This window comes from Bipolaris sorokiniana (assembly GCF_000338995.1).
Source record: "Bipolaris sorokiniana ND90Pr unplaced genomic scaffold COCSAscaffold_3, whole genome shotgun sequence".
Classification (NCBI taxonomy): domain Eukaryota; kingdom Fungi; phylum Ascomycota; class Dothideomycetes; order Pleosporales; family Pleosporaceae; genus Bipolaris; species Bipolaris sorokiniana.
In genome coordinates, this window is record NW_006911897.1 from 595989 (window position 1) to 609838 (window position 13850).

At 47.1% G+C, this 13850-nt stretch overlaps 5 protein-coding genes across 5 annotated transcripts; 2 read left to right on the forward strand and 3 right to left on the reverse strand.

The window, feature by feature from the left end:
- Positions 1–79: 79 nt before the first annotated feature.
- COCSADRAFT_135706 (uncharacterized protein) lies at positions 80–2121 on the forward strand (the record flags this gene model as incomplete). Its single annotated transcript, XM_007698640.1, has 2 exons — positions 80–749; positions 816–2121. Exons 1-2 carry the CDS (start codon positions 385–387, stop codon positions 2119–2121), a joined length of 1671 nt encoding a protein of 556 aa, XP_007696830.1. The 5' UTR covers positions 80–384.
- Positions 2122–2651: 530 nt separating this feature from the next.
- On the reverse strand, positions 2652–3577 carry COCSADRAFT_33964 (uncharacterized protein). Its single transcript, XM_007698316.1, has one exon. The coding sequence runs from the start codon at positions 3482–3484 to the stop codon at positions 2714–2716; it is 771 nt and encodes a 256-aa protein (XP_007696506.1). The 5' UTR covers positions 3485–3577; the 3' UTR covers positions 2652–2713.
- Positions 3578–6057: 2480 nt separating this feature from the next.
- COCSADRAFT_351811 (uncharacterized protein) lies at positions 6058–6679 on the reverse strand (the record flags this gene model as incomplete). The annotated part of the gene is made up of 2 exons (XM_007698641.1): positions 6058–6508; positions 6626–6679. 2 exons carry the CDS (start codon positions 6677–6679, stop codon positions 6101–6103), a joined length of 462 nt encoding a protein of 153 aa, XP_007696831.1. The 3' UTR covers positions 6058–6100.
- A 454-nt stretch (positions 6680–7133) lies between these two features.
- On the forward strand, positions 7134–8909 carry COCSADRAFT_187917 (uncharacterized protein; the record flags this gene model as incomplete). The annotated part of the gene is made up of 1 exon (XM_007698642.1): positions 7134–8909. One exon carries the CDS (start codon positions 7134–7136, stop codon positions 8760–8762), a length of 1629 nt encoding a protein of 542 aa, XP_007696832.1. The 3' UTR covers positions 8763–8909.
- On the reverse strand, positions 8906–13504 carry COCSADRAFT_83327 (uncharacterized protein; the record flags this gene model as incomplete). Its single annotated transcript, XM_007698643.1, has 5 exons — positions 8906–9588; positions 9644–10735; positions 10795–11352; positions 11422–12662; positions 12783–13504. 5 exons carry the CDS (start codon positions 13502–13504, stop codon positions 8906–8908), a joined length of 4296 nt encoding a protein of 1431 aa, XP_007696833.1.
- Between the last annotated feature and the right edge of the window lie 346 nt (positions 13505–13850).

Here is a 13850-nt window from a genome sequence, read left to right on the forward strand (position 1 = left end):
TGGCCCGTCAGCAAGGGCCCTGTTCACTAAACTCCAGATGACAGTCCATCGTGGTGCTACTCTTACCTATATCTCAGCGTCGTTGGATAAGAAAAAAGAGAGCGAGGACCAGTGTGCATGTACGGTACATACACGTGCGTTTGAGCCAATAGCCGTTTGATCGCATACACTCTCCAAGCTTGATGGGAAGCCCTGAAGCCCCAGCTGCAATTGAGGCAGTGCAAGAGCAATGCTATCATCCATTTGGTTAATGGCACCCCGCTATCATACATAAGCGACCAGCATCCGCTAGGCTGTACTGGTACTTCTCAGCTCACCATCCTCAGCCTTATCCTATACTCTCCCTCTCTCCCTCTCTCCTACCAATACTCCTGTACCTCCGACATGCGACTAATCAACACGAGTACCTACAACTTTGAAGAATTTATCGGTCGTGACATCCCCCCGTATGCCATACTCTCCCACACATGGGAGACCGAAGAAATTACTTACCAAGACTACGCCAATGATGCTTGCCAGCACTTCAAAGGCTTTGCAAAGGTTATGAAGACACTCGAGATAGCTGAAGCGAGTGGCATCAGATATGCGTGGGTAGATACGTGCTGCATAGACAAGAGAAGTAGCGCGGAGCTCACTGAAGCCATCAACTCCATGTACCTCTGGTACCAGCGCAGCGAAGTCTGCTACGCCTTTTTATCCGATCTCGAGGCTGATGCAGATCTTCAGGCAGACATGCCACACTGCCGTTGGTAAGTCAACCTCGCGTGACTTGACATATAAATACAATTGCTTAATGCAAATGCACTCATATATAGGTTTACTCGTGGTTGGACGCTACAGGAGTTCGTTGCCCCTCGCACTGTCTACTTTTATGATTGCGATTGGCAATATAGGGGATCTAAGGAAAGTCTGTCCACCATACTATGCCAGATATCGGGCATAGAAAGAGATATCCTCTTGCATCAGCGCTCACTCCGTTCAATATGTGTGGCCCAAAAGATGTCATGGGCTTCTTCTCGGCATACAACGCGAATCGAAGATGCGGCCTATTCATTACTCGGCTTATTTGGCGTCAACATGCCATTGCTCTACGGCGAAGAAGAGCGTGCTTTCCTCAGGTTACAAGAGGAGATCATCAAATCGTCTCCTGATCTCAGTATACTCGCATGGGCGGATTCTACAAACCAAGGCATCAGAGAACATAGCTCGGAACTACACTGTGGCGTCCTGGCAAAAAGCCCTGCTCAATTCTCCACGGCTGGGTCGATGTGTGGCTCACTGGGCGTCGATTCCGTGTCAGAGTCTTCAGTCACCAATCGGGGTATAAGATTATTCAATTCGCTTTGCATCATCAAGGACTCGATTATCATGAGGAGTACGTACATCATGCCTTTGTATTGCAAGTCTGCCTCCGGTGCCGAGCTTGGTATACGCCTTGAAAAGGTCGGAGATGAGATGTTCCTCCGAAACGACCCGTGTAATATTGTCGAATATAAGATGTCCAGCTATATAATCCCTCATCGATACATTCATCTTGCAACCAGAGTCCCGTATTCTTTGAGTGTGGATAACGAGTCTGATCAGTATGTCTCTGGCAAATCTCTCACCAGTCTTCGCACTCAGGTTCTCGCATTGGAGTTCCCAGATTTTGTTGGCATCTTTGACCATTGGGGCATATTCAACCACTGCAATGGGACTTTTTTTGAGACTTCTGAGCGGCCAAGGGAGTGGGTCGCTTTACGCTTTTCGGTCTACCTCAATCCCAGTGTTGTGGGAACTGACGGAATTGAAACTCGAGCGCCCGAAAACACCACCATCAATTGCATGCTTTTCATCATAGGTTGGACGTCCAATGCGGAAAATCACATACGTCACTACCTCGTAAATGTTGCAGAATGTGCCGGCACCGTAGCAGAGGTGCAAAGAATTCTCATATTGCGGAAATATGACGATTCCCTGGCCCAAAATGTCTTAGATCACTTCCTCCCTAACTCTTCTTCCATAAACCTGCATGTTCCCGGCTCAAATAGAATACATCGTATCTATATCGAATATACAAGAGTGGTGGACACTGCAATATACAGTCGACCATTCTGGAAGCTCAAGATTAATTCCGTTTAAACAATACCTACCCTTCTTCTCTCAAGAACTACTTTCAAAAATTTAGTCATCTATCTTACTTTCTATAGCCTATTTTTATAAAAGTAGCTACTAATGTTTACAAGAAAAGCGTTCTAGCTATAGTTTAAGAGATATATTTTACTTTAGCTAGTGGTGTTTATTCTTTAGAATATGAAGAGAATTAAGGAAAGTGGTAGCCTAGATAATAGAGTAATAGTTATGTCTTTGAGATTTAGAGTAACTATGGCTTGATTTGACTTTGTTATCTCTGTTTGCTATATAGCGTATCAGATCAATTATCTGAGAAAAGAATGGCAGGCCACAACCCGAACTGCTGGAATCGGGTATCAAAAAAAACTGACTTTGCAGTCAAATTAGAGTAACTATGGGTATTGTATCTAGTGTACCTTAGATTTCTACAGATGATTATATTATATCCTATCTAGTAGTTTAGAACACAGAAGTATTCCCTATATATTCTTCAACTCCGCTTATTTCTATTGCATATATTGTGCACTCGGCTTACACATGGCGTTCGTATTGAGGCGTTTTCACAGAATTTAGTATAACAATATCAATTCCAACTACTATATTATAATCTCTTAGCCAACCCTACCTCAATTTCGCGTTGCTGCACTGGCAGATACGTCTTTCTCGTTGTCGTTTCTACAGTCTGCGCTAATTGAGTCTCCACTGGACCATTCAAGCACCCATGGCACAAATTCGCATCCGGATAGCGGCGAGCAAGCAGTTTTTCGCAGACCAATTTATATAGCTGCCAAGCCGTCTGGAGAAAGATCAAATCAGCCACTAGGACAGCTAGTAATAAGCTGCCTGGTGAACGCATTCGGGGAACTTGGCAAAGGTACTGAGCGGAGATAACTGAGGGCGTCACGGATAAGGTACCAGTAGCCGTCTCATCGTAGCTCTGGGTCGCTGGTCCTGGTTTTGCATTGGCAGATTTCTCCTGTGCAGATGCGAGGTTCGAAGTAAACGACCGCAATAGCTCCACATCTGTTAACATTGTTGGCTCTTTCGGAGTCTGACCTAGATCAGCGAGGACCATGGCGTATGCTGCTTTGGCCAGGTTGCTCGCTGGAACCCATATGTTGGGGTACACGCGCAGACGGTCGAGTTCTGCTATGGTTGGGTGACTGATCGGTTTCGGGAATTCGTAGTCACCTGGCTGCGTAGCCACGATGAACTGCGCGTGGAAGTAGCCAAAGAAATCTTCCTCTTCGATTCTGGCACCAGGCTCAGGGAAAAAGTAAAGAGAGCCTTTGCGAGTTGGCCACTCATCTCTGCTTCTGCTGCGTGTCTCATTCTGCATGCCAGCGGTGACCTCGATCCAGTATGCAGACATTAACGACTCGCCCCACCACAGACTTGCTCGTGTCATCTGATCACGACTCAATATTCCTGAACCCAGAAACTTTTCTATTTGCGAAAAGGAGACGGTATCGGGTACGTAGTCATAAGACTGGGTGACGTTGAGGAAGACCGGCCCGGTGGCTGTGGATATCTGGCATGTTACAGATGTGCGCACACTCGCGCCCCATTCCGTGAATGCCAGTTGGTTAGCCGCGCGGTCTTGGCTTTCAAGATCAATCTGGATCGAGTTTACAACGCAGTTCTCAAGTACATTGCCAAGGTACGTTAGCGAAGGCGAGATCATTCGTTGTGGCTCCTCTTGCCACACGCTTGTGAGCGTATACATCAGCGCCGTCTGGTTCGTGAAGAATCGCGTGTTTACAGGCAGTGAGCTCGGTTGGCATATTGGCCTCACTTTTGACGTAAGGTAGGATGGCCAACGCTTCATCGAACCCATCGATTGGGAAAGGGTGACGTTGGGGTTGGTAGACATCTCGATGGCTAAAACATATCCGCTTGAAGCAAAATTCACAAAAGTGAATAACGCCGTTAATAAAAGACCTCCAACTACTACACCTGGCGTAAACCACCGGAAAGGGAAAGGGCGAGTCAAATTGTAGCTGAAAAGGGATTTATGTTGTGCACCCATTCTGTATGGGCGTTTGAACAGATGTTCAGAAAACAAGTATGCAATGTGAAATCTTCTGGCCGTAAGGGTATGTTATCATAGTCATGCACGACAGGACGGCACTACCTACTTATCTAAAGATTCTATCACCCAATCAGTGTAGCACTCCGCTGTCAACCACATTACCTCGCTTTCGCACAATCGGGCGCAAGGGATGGGGGCGGGAATCTCTATTCTTTTGCAAAATGAGAGACAGCTGAGAAGATGCGTTACACAATGCGCAAGGACAACGGACTCAAATAACTCAATGTAGCTTAGGGATTGTCTGTTTTGGCGATAGCGACAGCGGCCCGCATGGTGGCGCAAGGCTGGATCGAAAAATTGAACGCTAGCTGAGCCACACCGTCAACCCAGACTCACGTGGACTCTCTATCTGCATATCGTACGATGTAACTAACTCGATTGCTAAACCGAGTAAGGTTAAATGATGATAGTAAAAACACTATGACAATTAATGTGGTGGCTGAAGCAATCAATTGACAGCAATGGATGATACTGTAGCTAGTCAGTGCGTGCAACAGTTCAGCCAATACAACACTATCTATCCTATCAAGATATCTACTTCTTATTACGTTACTAGTAAAGCTTATTATATTACTATAACTCTACTATTATAGTAGGCTCATATTTGTAAGGGAGTAGCTATTTAATCCACGTTTAGGGTAGGTATTTACCGCTAAGATCTTGCGATAAATCTAGAAATTGAGATTCTTGCTATTATAGTATTCTTACATTTTCCGGATTTGACCTTGAGTTACACAGGGGTGCAACGTGAGCTGTAAGTAAGTAGCTTGAACTGTAGCTGAGCACTTCTGAGCTTGCTCTGAGCCAAACGTGAGCCAGCATGATTGTGCATGATTTAAGCCTGAGCTCCTCTGATTGTGCCTTATTTCATCTATGGGCAGCATGAAGAAGGTTCTGATTTTGGGCCCCAAATCAGCTCGTACGATGTGAGGTGGCTGGGACTGACTGGACCCGTTTTCAGGCCCCGGTCTTCGGTGGCTTAGCTCTTCGACCCTTGTACCGGCAATATTTTCCATCGCGACTCGATAGATTTTTGCTTAGACCTTTCGACATCTCTTTTAAATTCTACGAGGATGTTGAGTTTGTCCTCGCGATTGAAGTTGATGTTTCGTCGATGTATATCGGGTAATTGGTATGCGGCATCAGCCCAGAGATTGTTACTGGAGTGGCATTCATCTGTTAACAAATGCGTCACGAAGTAAGGCTAGATAGAAAACCTGCACACGTCGCCTGGGCAAAGTTGATACTGCCATTGTTCAAGCGTTTCGGGAGACTATGGTTCTAGATCCGTACGAAAATTGGGTTACGTCCTCATGGAAAGAAGCACTGTCAATGCCCGCTGAGGGTAATGGCAACATAATACCATCCCAAGTTTGTCCAAGGACAGCTCACAACCAGGCAACACCACGACTTTGAACGAAGCGATGTGAGGAGAGGAGAATGTACAATATGCCACCAGGCTGAGAAGCTCACATCTTGTGGGTTGCAGTTACGCGACCCCGCAGCAGCCAATCACAACCTATCGACTGCGCTCCATCAGATACAAGGATCAGAACCATTGTAGCCGACTACCATTCTGACTTCAATCTTATATTCCAAATAATAGTAGTTATATATTATACTACCTAGAGATTAAGATTAGACTTTCATAGCATTAAAGAAATGGAAAAGTAAAGTACTGGAGTATAACATTGTATCTTATGTTTTAAGTGAAAGTGTTCGTTCAAGATACCGAATGAACCAGTCCACTCATAGCTTCGACTAACATCACACTCCCTTCAACTCATGCGAGTTACAAATCCACATTTCAAAATCGAATGAACGACAACAAAACAAAAACATAATGAGAACACAGAGAAGAGAAATCTTCCTCGCTTTCCAAAGGCACAATCCTCGCTAGTTGATAACATTGTTTCCCGGATTTTGCTTCGGCCCAAACAGACTCTGCTCCCTCGTGCTCAACGGCCGCCGTCTCGACGCCTCGCTGAGATTGAAGATGCGCGTATTATCGTCTGACCCGATATTCGGACGACGCGCTGCACTGGGATGATCCAAGTTCTCCACGACCAGGCCCTCTGGTTCAACTTGCTCAATGACCGAGTCACGACGCACTGACTGGTTCGACACCTCGTCGGGACCGTAATTCATATTGTTGTTATTACGTGCAGCAGGCTGACCCTCACGCCCGTACATGCCTTTGTTAGTGATGACATTTGCGAGGTCTTTTTCCGCGGTCTTGCTCACCGTATTCAGAAGGTCCTTTTGCCAACTTGCGTTTTCCCGCTTCTCTCCAATCTCCATGCCCTGTTGGAAGAGGAGAAAAAAAAGAAAAAAACACTAGTCATAGCTATGAGACTGAGTCAAACTTGCTGTTCCTGACATGAAAATCGAATATAGCTGCAGAGTTTCTGAGCAGCTTACTGTACTCATACGGGCTGGAAAATTTACTGCATGGTTGCAATCGCAAAACGGCATTATTATAATCATAGCCGGGCGAATAATACTAAACAAAAAGAAAGAATGATAATTCATACACTTCTTGTAAAATTAATCCTTCTCTCCTACAACTCTCTCCATCTGTAACTAAGACTAATGCAAACTCATTAGTTTTCGTTGATTTTGCGCACGGGCCACAGCTTACTCGGCTCCCATTAGGAACTGGGTATTTTAATGGACTTAGGGAGGAGTTCAGAAGGGAGCTTAGCCGCTCGCCCTACTACCTTATAATTAGCTGGCTTCTCACTATTTAGCATTGACTACCCTACTTACCGTCGGTGATGAGCACACGGTTTGCACTCAGAATGACTCATCGTCGCCCCCTTACCTATACTCATTCAGGAAGGTGATCGTGGCACGAATGAAATATTATAAAGGTGTTTACTTTGACGAAACATCGTGATACCTAACCCTGTAACCATTGCCTTCTAATATGGCGGCTCCTATATCTTCAGAGTTACTCAATATAGTTCGTGTCCACCGGATATTGCCTGATCAACCTGCAAGCCGCGAATCCACCTACCCACTATCACTGCTAGATGCAACAACGGCCAATTTCGGGCTTACGAGCGCCATATGGCTCCTGGAACGTCCAAATGGTTGGCTTGTTCCAAAAGATCTTACTGGCCACCTACGCGTAGCATTTCGTGCAACCTTGAACGCATACCCGCAATGGTGTGGATTTCTCAAAAGCATCAGTACCATTGATAGCAATGAATCTACTCCAGAAACAGCCCGGTTTCCCACTCATGCCAGGCGCTATGGTCGGGTATACGTACACTATGGGACAAGTGCAGACCCGGGAGTCGAATTCGTGGAGGCGACAAGCCTGGCAACTGTGGACAGCCTTTACAGCGTTCAGTCTGCGAAGAGGCGGCCTATTTGGAACCGACTGGAGGACAGGGTCACACTTTCTCATTTTGTACCGCAGACAGCTGTGATTAATGCACTTCGACCTAACGAGAAAGATGCAAACGGCTTATACAAGCCGTGCATGGCTGTACAACTTACCCATCTTGCTTGCGGTGGTTTCATGATAGCTGCGAAGATTGCCCACCCGCTTGCAGATATCACCGCACTGACTCGTTTTGCACAACATTGGGCAAGCAATTCCCGTGCCATGGTATCGAAAATGCCCTTTCCAGCGTCAAGTTCATTTTTCCAGCCTGATCTTCTGGATGGGTGTGCCGCGGGTGACATCAATGCCAGCGAAGCCAATCCTACCATTATGGAAGATGCACTTGCCCTTCCGCTGCATAGATACGACTGGTGGGCGCCGCCTATGAAGGCTCCATCACCTTTTCCTGTGGGTCTGCCTCCAGCGGGGAAGTCACTCCCTTGGGCCGAATGGAATACAGAAGCAAAGGTAGAACAGTACACGATTCATTTCAGCCAGAAGCAGATCGAATTCCTATGGCACTCTGCAACGCAAGATAGCTCCATCACACCGTCAGGTTCGAAAATCAGCAAGCACGATGCCTTGTTGGCCCATATCTGGTCGTGCGTGGTGCGTGCTCGTGGTCTTCAGGAGGACCAAGGGCCAGTCCATTGCGATCTCGTGCTTGGTACTCGACCGGTACTCAATCTTGATGCTGGCTTCATCGGATCGCCGACCATGATGCTGAATATTGAGTCGACTGCCTCGCAAGTCGCTACGACCTCGTTTGGGCAGACCGCACAACGCATACGCGAAACATTGACGACAGTCAATGATGCGCAACGACTAGCGGCTCACCTCCACAGTATCGCATACGAAAAGTCGCCCCAACGGATCTGGCAGGGTTTTCTGGGCCAGCGGCACATCATGGTGACAACCTGGGCCCGAGCAGGCATATACAAAGTCGACTTTGGGTTCGGATCACTCATTCGCTATGCTGATGGTATTGTACCGTGCTTGGATGGGTGCATTCTCATTAACGACGCGCCACCAATGGATTCTACATTGTCTTCAAATACATGTCCAAGAACCTGGACAGACAATGGAGTTGATGTAACGTTGCCATTACTCCCTAAAGACATGAAGCACTTATTACAAGATCCGCTGCTTCTACCGCAAGTATAAATTCTAGTCTATTACTTTTACAAATATAAACACCGTTCAGTCTATTACTCCGCGATCCCGATAATCCTGCTGCTCTCCGAATAGTAAACACACTTAGATATACAATGGCAGTCTGTGACAAAGAAAGAACCTGCTTACCTGCATCACTCTGCCTTCTTCGACGTCTTTGTTCTCAATTTCATAAGCCCATAAACCAAACCGTACGAGCTCAGAGCGAACAGAGCGCATATTCCGATATTCCTCCAACCATAGTAATGCTCTTTGATATTGAGGGTGGCTAAGTAATCACTTCCCTTCCGGTACTGACACACTCTGCAAGTTTCCATCGCATCTGGATTCACCAAGTTCGCTGCTCTTCCCAAGCCTTGGAGATATGGTTCCAAGTAAGCGCCGCAGGACTGGCCATTTGGCGGGTCGAACACTGCAAACTCAGACGTCTTGCAGATAACCTCCTTGTCCCACATAGTAAAAGTGAGCAAGCCTCCCATGAGGTATGTAAATGGGTTGACGTAGTACATCCAGTAACGCCAAAATGGCGTGATCTGGCTATACGGGAGGAGAACACCGCAGAATGATGTCAAGGCGGAGATGACGACTGGATTGACGAGACTTGCAGCGATAGCGTTGGGAGCGTATGCGGCGACGAACTGTCCTATGCCCGTGTAAATGAACTCGTAAATGAGCATGATGAAAAACACGGCGCCAGCATCCTTGCTAGCAGATGGGAAGCCCACGGTGTAGTAGAAGCAGACGAAATAGAGAACTGCGCAGAGGACGAGATAGGCGAATTCACTGACGATCACGCCAGTGACGAAGGCTACCCAAGCTGTGGAATACAAAATTAGAGGAATGTTACTAAAGTGTGGACGCGGGAAACTCACAATAGATCTTGCTCTTCTTTTCACGAGCGTCGTAGATGTCGCGGCGTTCGATGAACAATGGCTGCAGCTGCGCAAATACACCAGGCGCAACGAAGATGAAGTTGAAGTTGGCAAACAGAGCCAGTTGCAAGTCTGCCACGCTATTTCCAATCATCCAGAACGTAAATCCGTTGAACAGAGCAGAGCCAATGTGCAGGGATATCTTGTTGTTAACGTAATCAATATTCCTGTAAAGTGCGATGTTCATGCGGCGTGTGACAATCTTTATCTGGGTCCACATATCCGCGGCGAAAGCCTTTCCGTCGTCAAAGTTCTTAGGCGGTTGTGCAGCAGTTTCAGTGATGATATGATCAAGTTCCTCGACGACTTCAGCGTGCTCTGGAGACTCCAACCACACCTTGTTCCAGTCCTTGCCTTGCGAGAGAGTGCCTGAAACAACGTCGATCATGTGCTCTGCTGGGTTCGCTTCTGCGGGACATGGGGCTCCGTTGCGTCCAAAGTAATCCTTTATCGTGGCTGCGTTGGTACCGATGTCTCCAAAATAAACTGTCTTACCACCTTTGGTAAGCAGGAGAAGAGTGTCAAACTCGGCAAACAATTGCGCGCTGGGCTGATGGATCGTGCAGAGAATGGCTTGTCCAGCCCCAGCAAGTTTGCGAAGGAACCGCAATGTATTGAACGCAGACTGGCCATCCAAGCCACTCGTTGGTTCATCCAAGAAGATAAGGATGCTAGGCTTCGCTACCAGCTCAACGCCTATAGTGACTCGTTTTGTTTGTTCAATTGAGAGGCCTGCGCCAGCTCGACCAATCAGTGTATGCTCCAAATCGCGGAGCTCGAGGAGATCAATGACCTTATCGACATAGCGAAGTTTCTCTGCCCTTGGTGTGTCCGCTGACTGACGCAGAAGAGCAGAAAATTCTAGAGCCTCCCTTACAGTCGTGTATGGTTCGTGAACGTCTAATTGCTCACAGTAACCAGCACTACGTTGAAATGAAACTGGAAGAGGTCTTCCATCGACAAGGATAGAACCTTGGATCGTCCCTTCGGTTTTACGTTGAGCAAGAACATCCATTAGCGTAGTTTTGCCAGCTGTAGGCTATGTCAGCAAAAACCAAATATGAACTAAAGGTATACAGCAAGTAACTTACCCCCACTAGATCCCATAAGTGCGCCCAAAGTCCCCGGCTTTATCCATCCTTGGACATTATCTAGTAATACTCGTGGACCGTTTGGGGTTTTGACGGTATACGATAGGTTTTTCCAAGTGAAAACAGACTCATTGCGGATTAGCCCATCGGATGTGTCCCTCGCGGAGGAAGCGAGCACACCGCTCGAATCTGAGGATTCAGGGACCTTTTCGTCCACTTGAGACTCTTCATCAGCTGCCAAAACAGTTTTTGCTTTCTTTACATTCTCGCGTGGAACCAAAAGTGAGTCACCTCCGGTAAACGTATTCTTCCAATGACTCGTGAAGAATATAGTCAGAGCAGTGAACAAGACCCACCACGCCCAAAGAATTCCAAAGTTTCTCCAGAGATGATCTGTAGCATACGATAGAGAGGCCAGGTATTCTTCGCCACTGAGGGAGTTTGCTCCGACTGCTGCCCCCGCAATGCCAGCGCAGGCATTATTGCTTGTCATATTGTAGCCAGGTCCGGCAGGTATGAGGTTGGGAATGACACAACGCACTATTTGCCCTTTGAACTCTAAGGTAACTTGTTAGCACTGAAACATATAGATCAACGTGAGGAAAAGAACGGTTGTCCACAACATACCATTAGCCATCAGACTTTCAAAGCCATAAGCCAACGGGTTAATCCAGTATATCCAGACAAACCACGGATGCATGGCTGTTTTTGGAATCATGTAGCCCGAATACATGATCAAAGCCGAGACCGTAAACCCGGAGATTTTCGAGGCATCGTCGAATTTGTCGAAAGCAGACCCAATCAGTCGAAACAATGCAGTCATGCAGATGGAAACTGAGAACAGGAGAACCCAATACGTGAAGAACGCACCAGCATCCTGCTTCAGTCCGACCATGAAATACACGATCAGCGAGAAAGTAGTAACTTGGGAAGCTATGATTGGGATATCTGCGGTGATCTGTGCGAGGCAAAACGCAGCAGGATGATAGAAAGCAAACTCCTTGTGCTTGGCGAGAACGGGTCTTCCAGAGAAACTATCAGTCACTTCAGAGAGTGCCATTAAACCAAAGGAGAGCACACTAATAAATAGCGTACCTCCTTTGCCGAAAATACCACCGCTTGTATTGGGAGTGTTGTAGAACAAGCTACCAGTCATCAATGCGAGAACAATGGTAAATGCTTGTTTGATGATGAAGGTTGCTCTGTCGCCCCAGAGAATTTGATATTGACGCATGACAGCAGTGGAGATTTGCTTGCTCAGGGGTACGGTGAATTGCGAGTTCTTTGGCAGGTGTCTGGATTTCTCCGTTGCAACAGATTGCTTGAAGTCCTCTGTGCTTGACTGTGCGTAGTCTGATTCCGGAAAGGCATATTCGAGTTGCATTCGCTGGTGAATATTGGATTGCTCGTAGCGTTCACGAACTGCCTCGGCCGAGCGAGGAAATGAAGCCTCAAAGCCGGCCCGAATGCCTCTCTCAGAAGAGACCGTTACGCCAGTCAGGAAATCTGCGACGTTGGCTGAGGGATCGCATAGAAACCCGAGCTGCTCCATGAAAGGACGTGCCTCATCTCTTGGGCCGTAGAAAATCTGCTTGCCCTCATCGAGAACTAGGACTTTGTCGAATTGTTCGAAGATGCCATTTCCAGCTTGGTATAGTGTTGCGATTGTTGTGATACCTAATATCGTCGTCATGGCTCGGATTGCCTTGGCCCACTCCAGAGCAGTACTTGCGTCAAGACCGCGAGTGCTGTTGTCCCAACAGAAGACACTTGCTCGAGTCGCCAAGCATTCGATGATGGACACTCGCTTCCTCTCACCACCTGAGACACCACGAACATACTCGTTCCCGACTTTGGTATCATGCGTACTGGAAGTTGCGGTAGGACGTTAGCAAAATATCTTGAGATAAGAAGGATCCACGTCGAATCAAGCGAAAGGGCAATCCAACCCGATGCCAATCATGTATTTTGCACCGTGTGTTACTTACTGTTCAATACCCATAGAACGTAGCAAGAAGTCCTTCATCTGCTGTTGATATTCCTTTTCGGTCTGTGTCCCGCGAATGCCTTTGTCGGGAATTTTCATCATTGTAGCAAAATCCATGGTTTGACCAACTGTCAGGGTCGGGAAAAAGATTTCTTGCTCGGTGTTGATGACAATCTGTCCACGGTACTTGGAGGCTTCCTCTGAGGACAGGTTGCCAAAGCGGACATCGCCTTGGATCTCAGCATAGGCAGAACGTTTGTTGGCGAGTAAATTGAGCAGAGTAGTGCAACCAGCTCCAGGTCGACCGAGCACCAGCAACATCTCACCAGGCTTGACACACCCATGTGAATTTTCCAGAATCGTTTTCATGCTGCTGGGCTGCCTCGATTCGACAATCCTCTGCCATATGTTGAACTGAGAGAGGAAGTTTTCCTGTATCATCGCGCTTTTGCCAATCCCTTTCACGGTAAGGTTCTGCCAAGTGACCCCCAAATGCTTTGGCTTTTGTCCACTGTTGTTTGCATTCATCTCTTTGACCTCATGAGCCATGTTCCAATCGCCAATTCTTATTTCATCTTCGTCCACTTCCTCGGTATCACGAAGCTCCCTTTCTCGAACTCTCTCTGAGTATGTGGACTGGCGGGTCAAGGTACGTAGGATCTCTCCAGCAATAGTTTCAGACTCGCGACGATGGTGGTTGTGATGGCTTTGGTGGGAGGCCATGGAGAGGTGGTTACTAGGAGACTGGGGACTGCTAGTCTCCGAGCGCTGGTGGTCTAACATGACTATCGTTTTTTAAAAGATACAGAGGTTTGAACTTAAAGGGTTAAGATGGTGATAGTGAAGAAGATCATATCAGAATAGCAGCTAAGGTCTATCACAAAAGGAAGAGAGCTGAAGAGTTCCTCAAAACAGCGAAGGGATATAGAAAGTAAATTAATAGTAGAGAAAATTAGATAAGGCATCCATGATATCGGAGGTCGGCCGAAGGTGATGACGACTTTCGTACAAAAGCTGGCATGCTTCGCTATCTCGGAAGTAGAGAACGCCCATAGTCGGGGAAATGATA